This window comes from Panthera onca, chromosome A1 (assembly GCF_046562875.1).
Source record: "Panthera onca isolate mPanOnc1 chromosome A1, mPanOnc1 haplotype 2, whole genome shotgun sequence".
NCBI lineage: Eukaryota > Metazoa > Chordata > Mammalia > Carnivora > Felidae > Panthera > Panthera onca.
The window spans coordinates 151,863,142-151,884,937 of record NC_138339.1 but is presented as its reverse complement, the minus strand read 5'-3'; the positions used below and the strand labels follow the sequence as shown (position 1 = coordinate 151,884,937).

The 21,796-nt window shown below is 50.0% G+C and overlaps 1 protein-coding gene and 1 long non-coding RNA gene across 2 annotated transcripts; one reads left to right on the top strand and one right to left on the bottom strand.

The window, feature by feature from the left end:
• Window positions 1-11,284: 11,284 nt before the first annotated feature.
• LOC132681757 (uncharacterized) lies at window positions 11,285-13,570 on the top strand. Its single transcript, XR_009611231.2, has 2 exons — window positions 11,285-11,819; window positions 12,886-13,570. It is a non-coding gene; the product is annotated as an uncharacterized LOC132681757 (long non-coding RNA).
• A 3,483-nt stretch (window positions 13,571-17,053) lies between these two features.
• RNF187 (ring finger protein 187) lies at window positions 17,054-20,700 on the bottom strand. The gene is made up of 5 exons (XM_060634156.2): window positions 20,676-20,700; window positions 19,457-20,238; window positions 17,943-18,035; window positions 17,520-17,741; window positions 17,054-17,378 (listed from the first exon to the last, which is right to left on the bottom strand). Exons 1-5 carry the CDS (start codon window positions 20,698-20,700, stop codon window positions 17,376-17,378), a joined length of 1,125 nt encoding a protein of 374 aa, XP_060490139.1. The 3' UTR covers window positions 17,054-17,375.
• Window positions 20,701-21,796: the final 1,096 nt, after the last annotated feature.

Here is a 21,796-nt window from a genome sequence, read left to right as displayed (position 1 = left end):
TAAACCACTGGTTTAAGGTAGTCTCAGGGCAGCCAGAGAGGCTAATACTTATATCTTTGAGCCCAAATTATGCAGGAGGAATGGGACCTGTCCACAGCAGGGACTGTCCTTTGAGAACAGGACACACAGAGTGGAACCCAGGTTCCTGCTAGCCTGAGAAGGTGTTTTGAAGCTGTTCCCTTTCCAAATAAAGTCATTGTGGTGGTTTCTCCTATGTCCACTAGATGGGGCCCTGGAGTGAGCATGATTCTGGGTGTGTCCATGAGGTGGTTCTGCATGACATTCACAGCGAATCTGCAGACTGAGGGAAGAAGATGGCACTCCCTAATGTGGGTGGGCCTGATCCAATTAGGCTGACCACCCAAAGAGGGCGTTCTGAAGAGGACATCAGCTTCCTTCCTCCCCTTGGATATGAACAGACACACGACAGATCCACTCTTCTGGGTCTCCAGCCAGCAGACACCCTGTAAACCTTGGGATTTTCCAGCTTCCATAATCATGTGCACCATTCTTTAAAAATGTATAAGGAATTTTGGGAGCGCCTGGGTGGCTCAGTCTGTTAGCATCCAACTTTTGATCTCAGGGATGTGAGTTAGAGCTTTGTGTTGGGCTCTCCACGGGGAATGGAGCCTGCTTTTAAAAAAACACGCTTAAGGAATTTTTATAAATATTTATAAAATGTTTCATCTATCTAAATAAGAAGTGCTATAAAATGTGTATATTTCTACACATATATAAATATAAATATTTATGTTAAAATTTATTAAAATGTTTAGATTTATAGGGGCGCCTGGGTGGCGCAGTCGGTTAAGCGTCCGACTTCAGCCAGGTCACGATCTCACAGTCCGTGAGTTCGAGCCCCGCGTCAGGCTCTGGGCTGATGGCTCAGAGCCTGGAGCCTGTTTCCAATTCTGTGTCTCCCTCTCTCTCTGTCCCTCCCCCGTTCATGCTCTATCTCTCTCTGTCCCAAAAAATAAAATAAACGTTGAAAAAAAAAAAAAAAAAGTTTAGATTTATAAATATAAATATGGAATATTCATGAAGTATTTTAAAATATTTTGTATCTATATAAATAAATAAGATATGTTATACAATGTGTATATTTCTATACATATATAAATATTTACATTATTTATTAAATGTTAATTTTATAAATATAAATATGGAATATATATACAGTATTTATAAAAGTTTTATATCTATGTAAGTATAAGTAAATAAGAAATGCTACAAGATATGCATATTTCTGTAAATATATAAATGCAAAACAATTACTGAAATGCTTATATTTATATATATGAATAAAATGGACTATTTATAAATATTTTGTAGCTATATAAATATAAGTAAATAAGAAATGGTATAAAATGTGTATATTTCTATAAACATATAAATACAAATAATAATAAATAATAAATAAAAAGTCGAGGCCAAGTCGAGAAGGGGGTTCAGAGAAGCCTGACCAGAGTCTGGTCCAGGAGACAGCATTTGTCAGAGGGAGGAAGGCCCAGTGCTCCATGCAGCCAGCCCCTGCCCAGCCCAGTGGGCTCCTCATGGAAGGTCATGTCCACTTCCATAACCCAGTGGGCTCCTCCTAGAAGTTCGTGTCCACTTCCAGACCCAGTGGGCTCCTCCTGGAAGGTCGTGTCCATTCTCCAACCCAGTGGGCTCCTCCTGGAAGGTCATGTCCACTTCCCAACCCAGTGGGCTCCTCTTGTAAGGTCGGGTCCACCTCCCCAGCACAGTGGGTTCCTCCTGGAAGGTCGGGTCCACCTCCATGTGGGATAGAGAAGGCCCTGCATGTGGAAGGGTTGGATGTGAGCTCTGCATACACATGCAGTTAGAGCCAAGATGTGTAACCTGCCTCCTTGTCCCACACTGCTTCCTGGGAAGACACACCTTCCCATGCCACATTTTACCTGTCAACAGGAAGCAAGGTGAGGCAGTCAGTTCCTTGGGCCACGTTTATTCTCCTACTTATGGAAAGAGTGTTTTTTAGGCTTGACACAGATTTGTATCATAAGGTCAAAGCCAGGCCCAGAGCCTGGAAATGTTTGTTTCAAGGATGACCCCAGAAATGCAGCAAGGAAGGTAACACTGGGAGAGGAGGAAGACTGTTTTCCCTGTAAATTTGACTAACCAGAGACACAACAGGAGAAAAACAAACAGAAACTGATTAGCATGTGCATGATGCATACACGTGGGGGACTTGCAGGACTGCTTGGAACTTGGGTCTAAAACCTCACTTAAGACAGGAAAGTGGGAGTAGGTAGGGAGCTTATGGAAAAGCAAATGTCTTTTTGGAGAGATGAATGAGCCCTCAGGAAATAGACCAGAGATGTGCCCGTTTGGGACCAAGTTCATCTGGGATTGAGGCTGGCTTCTCTCCTCCAAGAAGAGATTAGGATTGTTCTTGGGGCGTATTTAGGACCCCTGAAGTTTCCTTTTTTCAGGCGGCCCTGCCTTAGGCTGATGTATGATTTCAGGATCTCAAAGGCCTTAAACTGAAAATAATTATGCCGCAGTCCCATATTTTGGGGTGGCATGCCCCATCTCATCTCCAAGAAGCATACAAGTCTTATTCCAGCTGTGATATGACTCAAAACCACACCTCCAGTCATAGAGAAAATTAGCAATTTTGTCCTGAAAGAGTGAATGTAACAGTGTCTATAAGATATACAGAGGCTTTTACTAACTGAAAGAAATCTGAAGAGGACTTTTGCTTTTACTAAAAAGGTGAAAAGCAAAGATAGCATTCAGCATTTGATTGCAGCAATCTGTCCAGAGGCAGTGCACAGCAGACCAGTGAGAGTGGCGCCACCCAGCTCCTTCCCCGGGAACCACACTTAGCATCTCAGCATCCAGCCGCCAGAAACTTGAACTATCTATGAGCATCTGTGCTTTATCTTGATTTATATTGTGCATCTGTTAGCAAGGGGTCAACATGGTGGAGAAGTAGGGGGATCCATACTTCCCACGTCTGTCAAACAAAGAAGTTCAGAAGCCAAAGGACTTTGAAAAGCAGAGCCTGGGAGAAAAAAAGAATCTACTAGGAAGAAAATGGGAAAGCTGGAAAAAAGAAACGACTACTCCAAGGAACAAATCAAAGCACAGGTGGAGGGTCCTGGTAGAGGGTCCAAAATATCACTATGAGTAGGGTAATAAAATAATCAAAGTCACAACAATAGACAGCATGTAACAATCTCCAAAAAAACACCTCCTGAAGGTGCCAGGACCTGGGCAGTGTATGACCCTCCTTTAATATAGAAGTGCTTGCAGGTGCAGAGCAGACAAAAAGCTTTTAAAATGTATAAGGGACAGAAAACGAGACAAAATGATGAAATGGAAGAATGTTCCTCAAAAGAAATTCCAGGAAGTAGCGACAGCTAATATATTGATCAAAACCTTTTAAGCAATATAACCGAACAAGAATTCAGAGTAATAGTTATAAAATTAATTGCTTGGCTTAAAAAAAGCATAGAGGACAGCAGAGAATCAATTGCTACAGAGATCAAGGGACTAAAAAATAGTCATGATAAATTAAAAAATGCTATAAATGAGGTGCAAAATAAAATAGAGGTAGCCACAGCATGGATTGAAGAGGCAGAGGAGAGAATAGGTGAATTAGAATATAAAATTATGGAAAAAGAGGAAGCTGAGAAAAAGAGAGATAAAAAAATCCAGGATTATGAGGGGAGAATTAGAGAACTAAGTGATGCAATCAAGCAGAACAATATCCCTATCATAGGAATTCCAGAAGAAGAGAGAGAGAAAGGGGCTGAAGGTATACTTGAACGAATCATAGCTGAGTACTTCCCAGATCTGGGGAAGGAAACAGGCATTGAAATCCAAGAGGCATAGAGAACTCCCTTCAGATGTAACTTGAATCAATCCTCTGCATGATATATCATAGGGAAACTGGAAAAATACAAGGATAAAGAGAAAATTCTGAAAGCAGCTAGGGATAAACGGGCCTTAACATACAAAGGTAGACACATAAGGGTGGTAGCAGACCTATCTACTGAAAGGAGGCCAGAAAGGAATGGCAGGAAATCTTCAATGTGATGAACAGGAAAAATATGCAGCCAACAATCCTTTACCCAGCAAGTCTGTCGTTCAGAATAGAAGGGAGAAGTGTCTATTCATGTTTTCTGCCCATTTCTGCCCATATTTTATGATTCTTGGAGCAATTGTGAACAGGATCAGTTTCTTTGTTTGTCTTTCTGTTGCTTCATTATTGGTGTATAAACATGCAGCTGATTTCTGTACGTTCATTTTGTATCCTGCGACTTTGCTGAATTCATGTATCAGTTCTAGCAGACTTTTGGTGGAGTCTGCTGGGTTTTCCATGTACAGTATCATGTCATCTGCAAAAAGTGAAACCTTGACTTCATCTTTGCCAATTCTGATGCCTTTGATTTCCTTTTGTTGTCTGATTGCTGATGCTAGAACTTCCAACACTATGTTAAACAACAGCGGTGAGAGTGGTATCCCTGTCATGTTCCTGATCTCAGGGAGAAACCTCTCAGTTTCTCCCCATTGAGGATGATATTAGCTGTGGGCTTTCCATAAATGGCTTTTATGATGTTTAAGTATGTTCCTTCTATCCCAACTTTCTTGAGGGTTTTTATTAAGAAACGATGCTGAATTTTGTCAAATGCTTTTTCTGCATTGATTGACAGGATCATATGGTTCTATTCATTTGTTTTATTAATGTGATGTATCACATTGATTGATTTGCAAATGTTGAACCAGCCCTGCAGCCCAGGAATGAATCCAACTTAATCATGATGAATAATTCTTTTTACATACTGTTAAACTCGATTTGCTAGTATCTTGTTGAGAATTTTTGCATCCATATTCATCAGGGATATTGGCCTGTAGTTCTGTTTTTTTGCTGCGTCTCTGTCTGGTTTGGGAATCAAAGTAATGCTGGCTTCATAGAATGAGTCTGGAAGTTTTCCTTCCCTTTCTATTTTTTGGAACAGCTTGAGAAGGATAGGTATTATCTCTGCTTTAAATGTCTGGTAGAATTCCCCCATGGAAGCCCTCTAGTCCCAGACTCTTATTTGTTGGGAGATTTTTGATAACTGATTCAATTTCTTTGCTGATTATGGGTCTGTTCAAATTTTCTATTTTTTCCTGTTTGAGTTTTGGAAGTGTGTGGGTGCTTAGGAATTTGTCCATTTCTTCCAGGTTGTCGAGTTTGTTGCCATATAATTCTTCATAGTATTCCCTGATAATTGCTTGTATATCTGAGGGATTGGTTGTAATAATTTCATTTTCATTTGTGATTTTATCTATTTGGTTCATCTCCTTTTCTTTTTGAGAAGCCTGGCTAGAGGTTTATCAATTTTGTTTATTTTTTCAAAAAACCAACTCTTGGTTTCATTGATAGGCTCTACAGTTTTTTTTAGATGCTATATTGTTTATTTTTGCTCTGATCTTTATTATTTCTCTACTCCTACTGGGTTCGGTGTGTCTTTGCTGCTCTGCTTCTATTTCCTTTAGGTGTCTGTTAGATTTTGTATTTGGGATTTTTCTTCTTTCTTGAGATAGGCCTGCATTGCAATGTATTCTCCTCTCAGGACTGCCTTCGCTGCTTCCCAAAGCATTTGGATTGTTGTATTTTCATTTTCATTTGTTTCCATATATTTTTTTAAATTTCTTCTCTAATTGCCTGGTTGACCCATTAATTCTTTAGAGGGTGTTCTTTAACCTCCATGCTTTTGGAGGCTTTCCAGACTTTTTCCTGTGGTTGATTTCAAGTTTCATAGCATTGTTGTCTGAAAGTGTGCATGGTATGATCTCAACTCTTTTTTACTTATGAAGGGCTGTTTTGTGACCCAGTATGTTATCTCTCTTGAGGAATGTTCCATGTGTACTTGAGAAGAAAGTATATTCTGTTGCTTTGGGATGCAGAATTCTGAATATATCTGTCAAGGCCATCTGATCCAATGTATCATTCAGGGCCCTTGTTTCTTTATTGATCCTGTGTCTAGATGATCTATCCATTACTGTAAGTGGGGTATTAGAGTCCCCTGCAATTACCACATTCTTATCAATAAGGTTGCTTATGTTTGTGATTAATTGTTTTATATATTTGGGGGGTCCCGTATTTGGCACATAGACATTTATAATTGTTGGCTCTTCCTGATGGATAGATCATGTAATTATTATATAATGCCCTTCTTCATCTCTTCTTACAGCCTTTAATTTAAAGTCCAGTTTGTCTGATATAAGTATGGCACTCCAGCTTTCTTTTGGCTTCTAGTAGCATGATAAATAGCTCTCCATCCCCTCACTTTCAATCTGAAGGTGTCCTCAGGTGTAAAAGAGTCTCTTGTAGACAGCAAATAGATGGGTCTTGTTTTTTTGTTTTGTTTTGTTTTGTTTTGTTTTGTTTTTTTATCCATTGTGATACCCTATGTCTTTTGGTTGGAGCATTTAGTCCATTTACATTCAGTGTTATTATTGAAAGATATGGGTTTAGAGTCATTGTGATGTCTGTAGGTAAGCACTTCATGCTTGTAGTGGTGTCTGGTAGTTTGTAGTCCTTGCCACATTTCACTCACAGAATCCCCCTTAGGATCTCTTGCAGGGCTGGTTTAATGCTGATGAATTCCTTTAGTTTTTGTTTGTTTGGGAAAACCTTTATCTCTCCTTCTATTCTGAATGACAGACTTGCTGGATAAAAGATTCTCGGCTGCATATTTTTTCTGTTCATCACATTGAAGGTGTTCTGCCATTCCTTTCTGGCCTGCCAAGTTTCAGTGGATATGTCTGCCACTAGTCTTATGGGTCTTCCTTTGTAAGTTAGAGCCTGTTTATCCCTAGCTGCTTTCAAAATTCTCTCTTTATCCTTGTATTTTGCTAGTTTCAATACGATATGTCATGCAGAAGATCGATTCAAGTTACATCTGAAGGGAGTTTCTGTGCCTCTTGGATTTCAATGCCTTTTCCTTCCCCAGATCAGGTAAGTTCTCAGGTATGATTTGTTCAAGTACACCTTCATCCCCTTTCTCTCTCTCTTCCTCCCCTGGAATTCCTATGATACGGATATTGTTCCATTTAATTGCATCACTTAGTTCTCTAATTCTCCCCTCATACTCCTGAATTTTTTTATTTCTTTTTCTCAGTTTCCTTTTTTTCCCATAATTTTATCTACTAATTCACCTATTCTCTCCTCTGCCTCTTCAATCCATACTGTGGTCTCCCCCATTTTATTTTGCGGCTCATTTATAGCATTTTTTAGCTCCTCATGACTATTTCTTGGTCCCTTGATCTCTGTAGCAATAGATCCTTTGTTGTCCTCTATGCTTTTTTCAAGCCCAACATTAATTTTATGACTATTAGTGTAAATTCTTGTTCAGTTATATTGCTGAAATAGGTTTTGATCAATTCGTTAGCTTTGTTTTTCTCAATTGAGGATGATATTAGCCATGGGTATTTCATATATGGCCATATTATGTTGAGGTATGTTCCCTCTAGCCCTACTTTGTTGACTGTTTTTATCAAGAATAGATGCTGTGTTTTGTCAAATGCTTTTTCTGGATCTACTGAGAGGACTGTATGGCTTTTACTCTTTCTTCTATTAATGGCATGTTTCACATGGAATGACTTCCAAATATTGAATCACCTTTGCAGCCCAGGAATAAATCCCACTCTATAGTGATGAATACTTCTTTTAATGTACTGTTGGATTCTATCTGCTAGTATCTTGTTGAGATGGTTTGCATCCAGTTTCATCAGGGATTTTAGTGGGGTCTTTGGTTTTGGAATCAAGGTAATCCTGGCCTCATAGAATGAATTTGGAACTTTTCCTTCCATTTCTACTTGTTTGGAACTGTTTGCGAATAGTATTAACTCTTCTCTAAATGTCTGGTGTAATTCCACTAGGAAGTCATCTGGCCCTCGATTTTTGTGTCCTGGGAGATTTTTTATTACTGATTCAATTTCTTTGAGAGTTATGCATGCATTGCTTTGAGATGAATATGGATGCAAAAATTCTCCATAAGATACTAGCAAATCGAATTCAACAGCATATAAAAAGAATTATTCACCATGATCAAGTGGGATTCATTCCTGGGCTGCAGGGCTGGTTCAACATTTGCAAATCAATCAATGTGATACATCACATTAATAAAACAAAAGAAAAGAACCATATGATCCTGTCAATCGATGCAGAAAAAGCATTTGACAAAATTCAGCATCCTTTCTTAATAAAAATCCTCAAGAAAGTCGGGATAGAAGGAACATACTTAAACATCATAAAAGTCATTTATGAAAAGCCCACAGCTAATATCATCCTCCATGGGGAAAAACTGAGAGCTTTCTCCCTGAGATCAGGAACATGACAAGGATATCCACTCTCACCGCTGTTGTTTAACACAGTGTTGGGAATTCTGGCATCCGCAATCAGACAACAAAAGGAAATCAAATGCATGAAAATTGGCAAAGATGAAGTCAAGGTTTCACTTTTTGCAGAGGACATGATATTATACATGGAAAACCTGATAGACTCCACCAAAAGTCTGCTAGAAGTCTGCTAGGAGCCACATAAGAGTTCAGAAGTGAAGTGATGAACTTTGTTATGTGAATTTCACCCCAATTAAAACACACACATATGCACACATGCACACACACACACACACACACACACACACACACACACACACACTATGGCAATCCCTTACTCCAGAGTTCAACTTGGGAACATTTACAGGATGGCCAATTGGCCATAAGTCCTTCCATCCATGTAGATGCCTCCAGGCTTCAAGTTCAGACACATCCAGGTTTTCCACATGCTGTGACTGGGTGTCTGTGTTCCCCATGTGGCACTTTTCTGCATTTTGCACTAGCAGGACCTCTCACGTTCAGCAATGTTCTGGACTGTGTCTGCTGCCCTGAGCCTTTCCAACCAACCCCTCCTCTTGGGATCCCTGCCCACCAAGTAGAGGGACTGGAGATGCTCCAATGGTCCCACCACCTCTGCCTGTCTACAGAGCATTCCTCCCCAGACTCACTAGGGCGTGAGCCTGTAAGAAGCCACCATCCTCTGGGATTCTGTGCACATATGTGGCAGGGGCTTCTGATATCCTACATCCAGACCACGTACCTTCCCAGAGATTCTGGTCTCTGTCAAAATCTCCCATGGGTACTCAACTCCATTTCTGGTAGACAAGAGTCTGTGGTCCCATGACCCTAGAGTGTAAGGTGGTTGGAGGATCCAGTGGGATCACTGATGATAAGAAATCCACAGTGCTGCCCAGAACTCAGTGATACACTCCCCAGGGACAAGCAGGTTCAGTTGCTACATGTCGCCCACCAGGCTCTGCTGCTTTGACGGGTCATATAACATCTCTAAGCTCCAATAGCCTCTTCTGAAATGCTTGGAAGTGTCACTCCATGGTGCCACTGGAAAGCATAACTATTTGCAACTGTTCTGGGAGCAGTGAACTACAATTCACAGGGAAGGCAGTATCATTACACTGTCAGGAGGAACATAAGCAGATTGCCAAACCAGGACCAGTGGCAGCCAGGTGAAAAAACAAAACAAAACAAAACAACACACAGATAAAAAATTAAGCAACTTTCACAAGGAAAAAAAAAAGTCAGTCAAAACCAATCTGCTCAGGGCAGTCTGCTGCCTGCAGGTGAAACACACACAGGTCAGCACAAACTTTTCAGAAAGCTTGGGGTCCAGGTAACTGCCTGGAGGGTGCAGAAGGGGTAAGAGCAGCCAGGACATAAGAAGCCCAGGAGGCCAGAGGGAGGAGGCAGTGTAACAAGGCCCCAGAACTATTTGGGTTTGTTTTTTTTTTTTTTCAAACCTGCTTTTCTTGCAGGCTGCCAGGTTGACCTGTTGACCTAGGTTTCTTTGCTAACTCAGCTAACAGGCACCTCTAGACTTCTCCACTTTTGTCCTGGTTCAGAACGGGCCAATACGGACCCACGTGACTGGGAGATTCTGGAAGAGCTCAGACCCTGTCTGGGGGGGGGGGGGGGGCGGCGGGGGGAACAGAAGTCAGCAGTACAGAGGAAGGCACCTGCAGTTTCTGCTTCCTGCTAAAATCAGTTGTGGCCTTTGGGGACTGAAAACCATCCTGCAAGGGCTCCTGAGTGGCCTCCTCAGTTGGACCTCCGACTTGGGCTCAGGTCATGATCTCGAGGTTGGTGGCTTCCAGCCCCGCATTGGTCTCTGTGATGACAGCTCAGAGCCTGGAGCCTGCTTCAGACTCTGTGTCTCCCTCTCTCTCTGCCCTTCCCCCACTGATTTTCTCTCTCTCTCTCTCTCTCTCTCTCTCTCTCTCTGTCTCAAAAATAAACATTAAAAAAGTTAGTAAAAAAAAAAATTAAATTAAAAATTAAAAAAAAAACAAAAACCACTACCTTGGAAGCTCACACATTTTACGTCCTTACCTTTCTCTGCCTCCGCCCATCCAGGGCCGGCTGGGCCAGACTCAGGGAGGCTAGATTAAGGCTCACCTCTGGAGTCCTCTGCGCCAGACTGTTTCAGGCCATGGGCACTTGGAAGAACCTAAGTAGGGTCTTAGTTGAGGAGGAGCCGAGAGTACAACACTAGGTGGGAAAAAGGGGGTGAGCGGCAGGGGAGGGGTGGGGGAAGAGGGAAGTTTTCCTCAACCCTCTTAGGAGTCCCTGGCCGCGTCTGAAAATGAAACCGACAGAGGCAGTGTCACAGGAGAAAAGCCTACGACCTCATTCAATAGAAGCTTTAAGGGAGACACGCAACCTTCCTAGGAGACAGACCGGTGTATTGAAGGCTAGGCTCAAGAAGAGTGCGCAGCCCTGGAGGAACAGGATTAAGAGCCTGGGGTTAGCTTTGCACCCAGGTGAGGAGCTCAGCAAGGCCTGCCTTGGGGTTCCCCGTATTCGGAGATAAGGCGTTAAGGGCCTGGGCCATTACCAGCCTGTGTGCCAACCTTGGCTGTAGGACTTCAGCCGCACAAAGACAAGGAAGGACAAGGACAGACGAGACGGGAAGAGACAGCAGTAGGTCTTCTGGCTGTGTTCGGTGTTGTAGCAGCACGGCCTGGACGATGGTCGCGCAGCCCAGCAGCTTGTGCAGCTGGGGGTCGTAGCGGGTGGCCAGTTGCAGGCTGACTGGATGATGCGCGCCCTCTTGCCTGCGTGCACCTTGCAGCCCTGCAAGTCTTGGTTACATGCCTCCCAGTCAGTCGCCGGCCAGAGAGCTTTATATTCCGGGAGCGCCGCCACTGGATGCTGTATTCATCAATGGAGTGTGGGGACTTGCGGCCCTGGATCCTCATTGGCTGCTGTGCGACGCCATGTCCTGAGCTTTGTCCAATCAGACGAGATCTGGAAAGTCGCTTCATTTGCATACAGCCCGGGAGTGCGGTCCTAGCTGAGCTCCCGGCTGGGCTCGCGCGCTTTGAAGGCGCGTGCTTTGGAGACGCCTGCGGCTCTCCCGCCTCCCGGTCGCCCCTGCGGGCTTGTCTGGCATAGGAATGGGCCTTTTGGCTCGGGCACACTCCTCAGGCCCCCGTTCAGGCTCCGGTTTCCTCCGAAGTTGCTGACCCCGGCTGGCAGGCGGGGTGCGCGGTGACCGCGCAAGCCCGCGGCAAGAGAAGGCCTGCAGCGAGCACAGAAACAAGGAGCACTAGAGCGGCTGGGCTGGACTTCCCAGAGTGTCGCCTACATCCTGGTCGCCATGGCACCGGCCAGGCGCTGCGCCCCAGCTGTGCGCTCCCCTCCACCGGGGCAGGAGGGCCCGCTCGGTCACAGGAGGCGAAGAGGTGGCGCTTCGGAGCCTCGCAGTCAGAATAAAATTCCTCAAGGTAAGGAAAGAAAGGAGGCTGCGCGCAAGAGCGACCGGGAGAGGTTGCCTGTGCAAAAGGAGACCCCATCCTTGGTCACCGAACGAGTTCAGTGGTGGTTTTGCTGTGGGATTGAGACCGTTTACAAGATGATTGTTCTGCCCAGAAGGAGACATGAGTTTGTATCCATGGCCCACGTGTTGCGTTTTCTGTTGCTTTTTATGTAAATTTGCTCACTCGTTCGCGCAAAACCGACCTGAAGAAACAAGACTGTGGAGATGGTTGTCGTGTCCTTTGAAAGTTTCATTCTGACTGGTTGACCTACTTGACTATTTGTTGTGCTGATGATGTTTTAACTGACATTTTTTCCTTTCTAAGTGTTTCATACTTACTTGGCTCACTAGCACATCGCTTCGCGGAGGAAGGTTTAATAAAACCTCAGAGTCCAAAAGATTATCTTCAAAAGGGGGGTGGGGGTGGGGGTGGATTTCAGTGTATTTGTCTCATTTAAATTAGGTCTTCAGGGACGCCCGGGTGGCTCAGTCCTCTTCAGCTCAGGTCACCAACTCACAGTTCATGGGTGTGAGCCCCACATCAGGCTCTGCTATTACTGCACAGCCCAATGCAAACCTCTGCACCTCCCCTACTCACACCCTCGCTCTCAAAATAAATTTTTAAAAAATATTTAATAAATCATGACTCCAGAGTAAGATTCCTGTTAGGAAATGAATGAAACACCTCAACTTTGATAAGCCATCTGACTGAGGGGACTCCCGAGCGCCTGGCAGCTACTTTACTGCTTTTTTATTTCAACATATTTATTTTGAGAGCATGCTCCAGAGCGGGGGAGGAGCAGAGAGAGAAGCAGAGAGAATCCCAAGCAGGCTCAGTACTGTCCTGGAGGAGCCAGAGGCAGGGCTCGAGCTCACAAACCTCAAGATGGTGACCTGAGCTGAAATCAGGAGTCAGATGCTTAACCTACTAAGCCACTCAGGCATCCCTTTACTGCTTTCTTCTGCCCAAACAAATGTCACTTTCTGATGAGTTCCAGCTGTTACCCAGTTTGTGGTCTTTTGTGCCCTTCCAGGAACTAGCCTTCCCTGAGAAGATTCTGGGCACGCACTGTGCCAGGTCTTTAGATGCTCTGGGGACAGCGGCTCTGGAAGCCCAGGGAGACCCAGGGCAGGGGGCTTCTGGAAGCAGCTGCCGCTGGGGACCCCTGCCTGGCTTGGAGTCTTCAAGACAGGAAAGAAGGAAAAAGAAGACATTCCAAAGAGGATGGGCAGAGGAAGATCCCCAGAAATCTGCATGGTGCGTGGGGGGCCAGAGATCCGTGGAGTCTGTAGGTCTGGACCAGTATACATGCACATTAGAGTCGATGTTCTCTGTTCATTTATTGCAGCCCCCAACACCTTCCAGGATGCGCACCGCTGTCATATTCCAAAAGCTTCTCAGGATTTTCCCCCCCAAACACGCACAGGCACCCACACACTTGATGAGGAGCCAGTTACAGAAATCCGAGTGACTTACGCCACCCTGGAACTGACTTCCTTCCCAGGCATGAAGTCCTGTGCTAGGTAGGGACCCCCAGTCCCTGCTGGGTCACCTTGGTGCCTTTTCTTCTGCTTTGCTGTCACTTCCTTTATCTTCATTGCCCTCCCCAAAGGCACCTACTCAGACAGGTACCATTCACCAGTTTTTGGAGTGTCCTGCAACCTTGAATTGTTCGGCGTGCACACATTTTAAGTTTCAGTAAAAAGTTCGTCCTGTTGTTTTGTGTTTTTTTTTTTAGTTTAATTTTTTTAATATCTTATATTTGAGAGACTGAGTGCAAGCAGGGGAAGGGCAGAGAGACAGAGGCAGAATCTGAAGTAGGTTCCAGGCTCCAAGCTGTCAGCACAGAGCCCAATGCTGTGCTCGAACTCCTGAGCAGTGAGACCATGACCTGAGCCATTGTTGGAATGGACTGAGCCACCCAAGTGCCCCAAATAGTGCCATCTTATACTTCTTTATTTTTGTGACTCAGCATGGTGCCCTTAGACAGTCCAAGTTCCCCTGTGTCTAGTTCCTGTGTCCCCAGGGCTGCGGCCTACTCCGTGGCCTCCATCCCCCATTTGACTTCCCACCTCCCCCTTGTGGGGCACTGGAGTCTGCCCTGCCCACCCCCTCCCCCATGACAACAGAGACTTGAATGCTGGCATGTGCATCACCCTGTGGGCCTGGGGAGGACATCTTTGCAATAGGACATTTGTAAGCAGGGTTGCTGGGTCCAGGGTCACTACACCCTAAATGCCAGGACATCTGGCAGCTTGAACTCCAGAACGCAGCAGGAGAGCAGGGGCTTGGGGTAAGGGTGCGGGGGAAGGGGGGTTGCTGTCCACTGCCCCATCTCCATCCGGACATTGTTGACTTCCGGGCACTACTAACTTTGAGCATTTCTCCCTGGGCTTCTGAGCCTTCTGGCTCCTCTTCTGCACCAGCCTGGGCTGTGGGTCTTGAACCCCATTACTCTGGGCTCTTCCTGATCTGCAGGAGTTTCCTGCATGGTCTTAGTATGACCCACATCAGTTGTGACACGCCAGCCTGCGTTAACTCTGGCCGCGGGCCGCCTGGCTGAGCAGAACAGGCATTTTGTACAAGCCTTTGTATCTTACCTGAGGGGACAGTTCCAAGCACTGGGTGGCCCCACTGGCAGGCAAGGATTGACAGTATTCTCTTGCTGTGATCCCACCCCGCCGCAGGACCCCCACCGCCCACGGTGAGAGGGTGGGTGTCAGTGCCCAGGTCTACAGAGCTCTGCCCCTTGGGAGGAGCTGCACCTGCATCCAGGACACCATCGGCAGACCAGCCTCTCCCCGGACATCTCTGCTGGTCTTAGGCAAGCACATCCAGTCGGGGCACCCTGTGTGCACACCTCTGCAGGACCAGCTCCACCACACAACCCCCACACTGTAACGGGGACCCAGGTCATGCCCAACCTCTCAACACTACAAACAAGGTTCCGTGACTGTCCGAGGTGCACCAGGGCCAGAAGATGCTGTCATCCAAGGCACGCTGGAGTGCGGTGACACAGGGTACAGGGTAGCACCCGGCCCGGGGTGTAGTTGGCTGGGAGGCAATCTCTGAACCTAACCCCCAGGGCACCCTGCTAGGAATGTCTGTGTGCCCAGGGGCCCTGGGCCACTCCAGGTGGCCTGACCACGTGACACAGGGCAGGGTCTCTGGTCTGCGGCTGGACTTCATGGCACCTGTGTTGGGCACTTTTACTGGACTCTGCTGCTCCCCACTTCTCCCTTCAGCCGACCTTTACCTGTCTCCTCACCCTGTGATAAACGGTCACTGTGAGCACCACAGCCTTCAATGAGCTCTGGGAGCTTTTCTGGCAAATCGCCAAGTCTGGGGGGCTGGGGGCGGGTCCCGGGCATGGCCCCCCCCCCCCCCACTGACCTCCCAGCCAGCCTGCCTCTCCTGTTTATGGAGCTTACTCTCTCAGGCAGGCTGTTCAAAGCAGCGGTGCTGGCTCACACCCCCTCAGGGTGTCCTGACCCACATCATCCGGGTTCCTTGTTTCCAGCCCTAACAGAGAACTGGGGCGCCACCTCCCCGGCCCTTCCCAGAGCCTGTCTGACCAATGGTGTGGGCACCTCCTGCCGTGCTGCTGTCCTGCACCTGGTCAATCAGCCCCTCCGCTGGTCAATCCAGCACTCCGCAGAGTGCAAAGGGCCCCCCAGTGTGTCTCTCTGCCTGCCAGACTCAACATCCCTGAAACTGGAAACAAGCAGGTCCGCCTGGGATAGATAAGGGGGATCGGAGGGAAAGGCATTTGGGCCCTGTACAAAGGAACCAGTCCTCAAAGTGCCCCGGTCTTCTAGCAGACAAACCTCCACTTCGGGGCCTCCGTGCAGAGCGCTGCCTGCTCTCCTCGGGCTCCTGCCCCTGCACGGACCTGGATCACACGGAGGGGCACACACGAGGACCGCTGAGAGCCCACACGAGACCTTGCTTTGCTTGTCCTCACACGCAGGAGCTTGTGAAGATATTGTACAGTTTCTGTAAGATGTCATTTGAGCGCAGACTCGAAGGCAGGGGACTGGCTGGCCGCACAAATCTGGAGGAGCAACACTATTCCACAGGGGAATAGGGGCGCGAGGGTGGGGGGTGCCAGCAGGGAGCAGGCAGTTGGGGTGAGTCACGAGGCCCTGGAGGCCAGCGGGGCACTTCGAGAAACTACCAAGTGGGCAGTGGGCCTGGCTGCAACTGCAGGCCATCCACACTAGAATGTTCCTGGCTTGCTGGACACAGGCTCCCTACAGTGCCCTCCCTATGTCCACCCCACATCTAGAGCGGGACACTTCTAGCACCGTCCCTGGGTCTGAGGAGTCAGGATTATTGTTACTTGGCCATGGTCTCACGGTTTGTCCAGCACATCTCCACAGAGAAGGAAGGCAGGCAGCTGGCCAGGGTCACTCAGCGGAGGCAGAGAGCCCATCAGAGAGAAGTCCCATCTGCGGGAGCCCTCTTCCTGCAGCAGTGTGGATACAGCACGTCCCTGGAGACCCTCTGGGCGGGGGAGGAGGCAGATGGGAGGAGGGATGCCAGGCAAACCGGCTGGAGCAAGCCCTCTCTACTGGGCTCCATGAACACCAGCCACACCCAAACTCTCAGAAACAGAGGGGCAATAGTGCTGAGGCCTCATCTGGGAATGTGTGACTGCACCTACAGGCCTTAAGTCTGCACCATCTGGGAAGACTCCCAGCCTCAGCCATCCTTAATGGCCCCGTGTCAACATTCTAGGACCCCACATCCCCATCTCTGTGCTGCGTCACTACTGCCTGCCCTAATGTACATGATGATGCTACCACTAAGTCACAACTCTGCCACATTCGTCTGTTGGAGAAAACCTGAAGCAAAGGGAGCCAGAGGCAGAGCGAGAGGGAACATGGCATCCACGTGCAGGCCTGGGGGTGACCTGTACCCACACTGGACCCACACATGGTCCCCAGGACACATGCTGTAGGGAGCTCTAGCCACAAACAGTTGACCTGCCTGCCCGCCCTCCCCTCCAGGTGCCGTGAGCCTTCTCTTCCCTGCACCCTAACTGGATGCCCCACACATGTGCAGGGGTCTGGTCTGCATGTCCAACAGAGTGGCCCCATCGTGGGTGGAATTTAAATGGGGTGAGTGCCAGGCCTGCACAATCTGGGCTGCCTGGCAACCGCTGTGGGCCACGGAGACCCCAGGCAAATGAGACTCAGTGACAGCGACAAGAACTTTATGAAGAGTCGTGATACATTGGGGTCAACAGTACCCACCAGTAGCTACAGGTCTCTACGGTAAAACGGTTATAGCCTGGGGACCACGAATACCCACAGGGAAAGGGAACAGGGACACTGTTAGGGGCAGTCTTGGCCCACCCAAGGTGGCCACCCGTGGTATGCATCCTGTGTGTGCACCTCGGTGCAGACCCTCATGGGTGAAGGTCATTGCGGGTCCAGGAGGTGGTGATGGAGGAGCTGCTGGGCGACAGGCCAGGGTGGATGGAGCTGTTACCGTCTGGAGCCAGCAGAGGGCAGGACATCACTGCAGGAGGGTGTGGAGGGAGAGGAAGCTGCTGTGAAAACACCCAGGCCAGAGGCGCCCCAGCCACCTGCTGATGCCTGCCCCCAACCCCACAGGGCCTTGGCACCCTCCTCTGGGGCCCGGACACAATGGGGGGCCCACCTGAAGCAGCATGCTGAGCCCCAGGTTGCGGTGCCTCCTCTCCAGCTCCGAGACAGCCTGCAGCAGTGACCCAAAGCGCTCGGCCGGGTCTGTGTCCTCGTCCTCTGCGGACCCCTCCTCTTTATCCGCCTCCTGCAGGAAACGCTCCTCCTCCTCGGCAAAGAAGGCCCGAAGCTTCTTGTAGTCGGTCAGGGCCTTCTTCCTGCGGTCCATCACGTGTCCCTGCAGGGCAGGCAGGTGGACGGCAGGGAGGGACACCTGTGTCCCAGGGCTAACCCTGGGGCCTCCCGCCTCACCTCTGCCCACCTGGGGAGAAGGGCTGGCTGCACAGCCAGCATCAGTCCGCTGCATCCCTGCCAAATAGGGTCAGGGCTCACACCCACACCCTCTCCCTGGGCAGACCCCAGGCTGGAGGACACTTGCCTTCCAAACGGCAGCAGCAGACTCAGCCTGACCATGCAGGTCCCGGGCGTCATTCAGGTCTTTCCGCATGATCTCCACAGAACCCTTGTTCTCCTGGAAAGACACATGGTTACTGATGGGTGCAGTCAGAGGTCCAGGGTCCCCCTCACCTGGTCCGGGGGCAGACTCAGCAAAAACGGACTGCAGGGACCAGAGGGGGTCTCAACAACCTCTCTAAGCTCTCCCCAGAAAGAACTCCCGATAGGAAAGGGTCTGCCAAGAATATAACCAGGTAACCAGACATAAGGCCACCCCTTGGGGGGTGCAGGGGGCCCAGTGTTACTGTCACCGATGGGAGGGATGGAGCACGGCTTTTCAAGAGTGCGCTGACCTAGACCTAGAGTTCCCCAGCAGAAGCAGAGCCCAGCTCCTGTCCACCTGCTAGCGGCAGTGCAGCCCCTAGCCACCACCCACCAGTGCCACCGCCCGGGGCTCACACGAACCCCAGGACCCACCCCTGATAATTTGCTGCCATGCTCTCTCCTCCCTCCTCTCAGGTGGGCACGGACCACCCTGTCTCAGCACCAAGAAAGGATCCATCTTTACTCTCGGAAATAGCACTGCCCCCAGCTCTTCAGGGGGAGGGGAGGTGGTCCCCTGGGCCCACCTGCACCCAGACTCTCCAATGGCAGGTTTCTCTCCAGGGTCAGGTGCCCCACGCAATGGTCCACGGCACAGCCAAGGTTTCAGAACCAAGTGGGTGGGGGTCATGGAGCGCCAGTATGAAAATGGTCCAGGTAAAGGCAGGGGGCGGGCCGCACTGGACCACAGCAGGTGACAGCCCAGGCCGACTGCCTGGTCCACTAGACAGAACCTGGGGGGGAGCAGGGGACACTGCCACAGGGTGACGTCACGCCTGGAGGAGGGGAATGAGGTAGGTGAAATACGGGGGTGGGGTCAGCAGATGGACACTGTCTTCAGTACGGTGCAGGGAGGGGCGGAACTGTCTGAATCCTAGCTCGGAGAGGAGTGTCGGAGGTGGGGAAAAAAGAATACGGTCCAGGGATGGGGCGGGCACAGCCACCTTACAGGGCTGGGGGATAAGGGGAGAAGGCACCGTCCAGGAGAGAAAGAAGGGGGAGAGGGCACCGTCCGGCAAATGAGGGGTAACCGAGCACACTTCAGAATAAGGAATCCGGATTGGAAACAGGACAGGGTACCGTCAGAGGGTTGGGGACCGGGGATGACTGGAGGACTGGGCCCCGCTCGGAGGATGGAGACTGCACTGTCCAAGGCCAGAAAGCACGGATGGGGAACAGGACACCAAGCAAGGGGCGGGGGGGGGGGGGGGGGGGGGGGGGATCCGACACCGGCCGAGGTGTAGGGGCGGGGAGCCGGGGTTCAGGCTGGGAAACAGAACACCTGCTGAGGGTGTAGGACAGACGGCTGGGGAGGGGAAGTCAGAGCAGCCCGGGGAGGGGGAGTGGGGACGCAGGCCGGGAACGGTACGCGCACAGGTCGCCGCCCGCGCGCACCTTGCCGCGCAGCGCCTTCCTCCAGCGCGGCTCCCACTCTGGCGGCTCGGGCCCCGCGGCCATGCGGCAGGCGGCGCACAGCGGGCCCCCGTCGGCGCGGCACAGCAGCTGCAGCGCCGCTTCGGAGGCCGGGCCGTCTCGCGCGGGCGCAGCGGCCGCCTCCTCGAGCGCCAGCAGCCGGCGGCTGAGCGGCGGGCGGCCGGGCTCCACGGCGCGCTGCCAGCAGTCGTCGGCGCACTCGGGGCACGGGAAGGGCCCGTCCTCCTCGGCCCAGAAGCGCACCACGCACGCCCGGCAGAAGCGGTGGCCGCAGTCGGCGCGCACCGGCTCTCGCGGCGCGCGCTGGCACAGGGCGCAGGCGGCCTCGGCGGGCAGCGCCAGGGCGGCGGCGGCGGAGGCCCTCGGGAAGGGCGCGGGCGGAGGGACGGTGACCAGGAAGTGCGGGCGAGGCCGGCCCGAGACGCGGCGGAGACCGGGGACGGGGATGGAGAACACGGCCGGAGAGCCTAGGACGTGGACCAGGATGGCGACTGGGACGCGCGGGGCGGGGACAGCGGGGCGCCCCACGCAGGGTCCTGGCAGCGGTGCCCTCCACGCAGGGTCCTGGCAGAGGTGTGCTTCACTCCTTGGGATCCTGGCAGCCGTGCTCCCGTTACAAAGTCCTGGCAGGGGTGCGCGCTCCTCCTCCTTCGGAGTCCCGGCAGCAACGCTCTCACCGGGAAGGTCCAGGCAGCGGTGCGCGCGGCCCCTCCCGGGTCCTGGCAGCGATGTACTCCACCCCTCTCAGGTCCTGGCAGCGGTGCGCCTCACTCTCCCGTCCGTCGGCCGGCCCACGTCCTCGCACCCTGAAGTCTTACAAGGATGGTCATTTCCCCTTAAATTACTCGTAAACAAGAGGGAGAGGTGTCATATTAGTATATGAAAACTAATTTCTAAATTTTTTTTGTAAGCTGCCAGGACCTGGGCGGCGAGCACCCCGCCCCAGCGCTGTTGGGGCGGGGCTGGAAAACGGCCTCGGTGGGGCCCTCTCCTCCTGCAACGGCTGGGCACGCGCGGTCCTGCGTGGGCCTTTTCCTCGTGCAACTGCCACGCGCGGACCCTGCCGCATGCAACCGCCCTGCACGCGCCTTGTCGGGTGGGTCCTTTCCCTGTGCAGCCGCTGGGCATGCACCGTCCCGCTTGGGCCCTTTCCTCGTGCAACCGCCACGCGCTGACCTACCCTCAAGCAACCGCTCTACACGCATCGCCCCGCGTGTGCCCTTTCCTCGTGCAACCGCCACGCGCGGACCTACCGCCATGCAATCCCTCTGCACGCCCGGCCCCGCGTGGGCCCTTTCCCCGTGAAAGATCTGGGCACACGCCGCCCCGTGTGGGCCCTTTCCCTGTGCAGCAGTGCAGCCGCTGGGCATGCACCGCTCCATGTGAACCCTCCCGCAGAGCCTGTGGTCCATTCTCCTGGGCATCCCGTGGCCTGGAGGAATCCAGAGCCAGGAGTTTTCACAGATTCAGACCAAAGAGATCCCAGATGACCCAGAGCTACAGGCCCCAGGACATTTGTTAGAATTTCTTTAGGACTGGGGGGGGGGGGTCGGGAATTGAGAGGAGGAGCAATCTGTTTTGTTGTATTAAAAACAACCAAGCGTGCAGTTTAAAAAAAAAAAAAAAAGTTACTGTAATTTACCACTACATAATTTTTGTTCTTTTAATTTATCTAAATTTTAGTTAATATACAGTGCAATTTTGGTTTCAGGAGTAGAATTTAGTGATTCACCACTTACATACAACATCCACTGCTTACCCCAAGTGCCCTCCTTAATACCCATCATCCATTTAACCCATCTCCCACCCACCTCCCTCCACCAACCCTCAGTTTGTTCTCTGTATTTAAGAATCTCTTGTGGGTTATTTTTCAACAAACCCCTTTCCCATATGTTCATCTGTTGTTTTTTTTCTTAAATTCCACATATGAGTGAAATAATGACATTTGTTTTTCTCTGTCGTGTTCCATTCAGCATAATATATTCTACCTCCATTCATGTTGTTGCTAATGGCTAGGTTTCATTCTTTTTTGTGGCTGAGTAATATCCCATTGTATGCATAAGTATGTATGTGTCTGTTTATGTATACAACATACCACACTTTCTTCAACCATTCATCTCTGGTTGGACACTTGAGCTATTTCCATAATTTTACTATTGCTGACAATGCTGCTTTAAACATGGGGGAGCATGTACCCTTTGAATCTGTACTTTGTATTCTTTGGATAAATTCCTAGTGTAATTGCTGGGTCGAAGGGTAGTTCTATTTTTAAACTCTTTGAGGAACCTCCATACTGTTCTC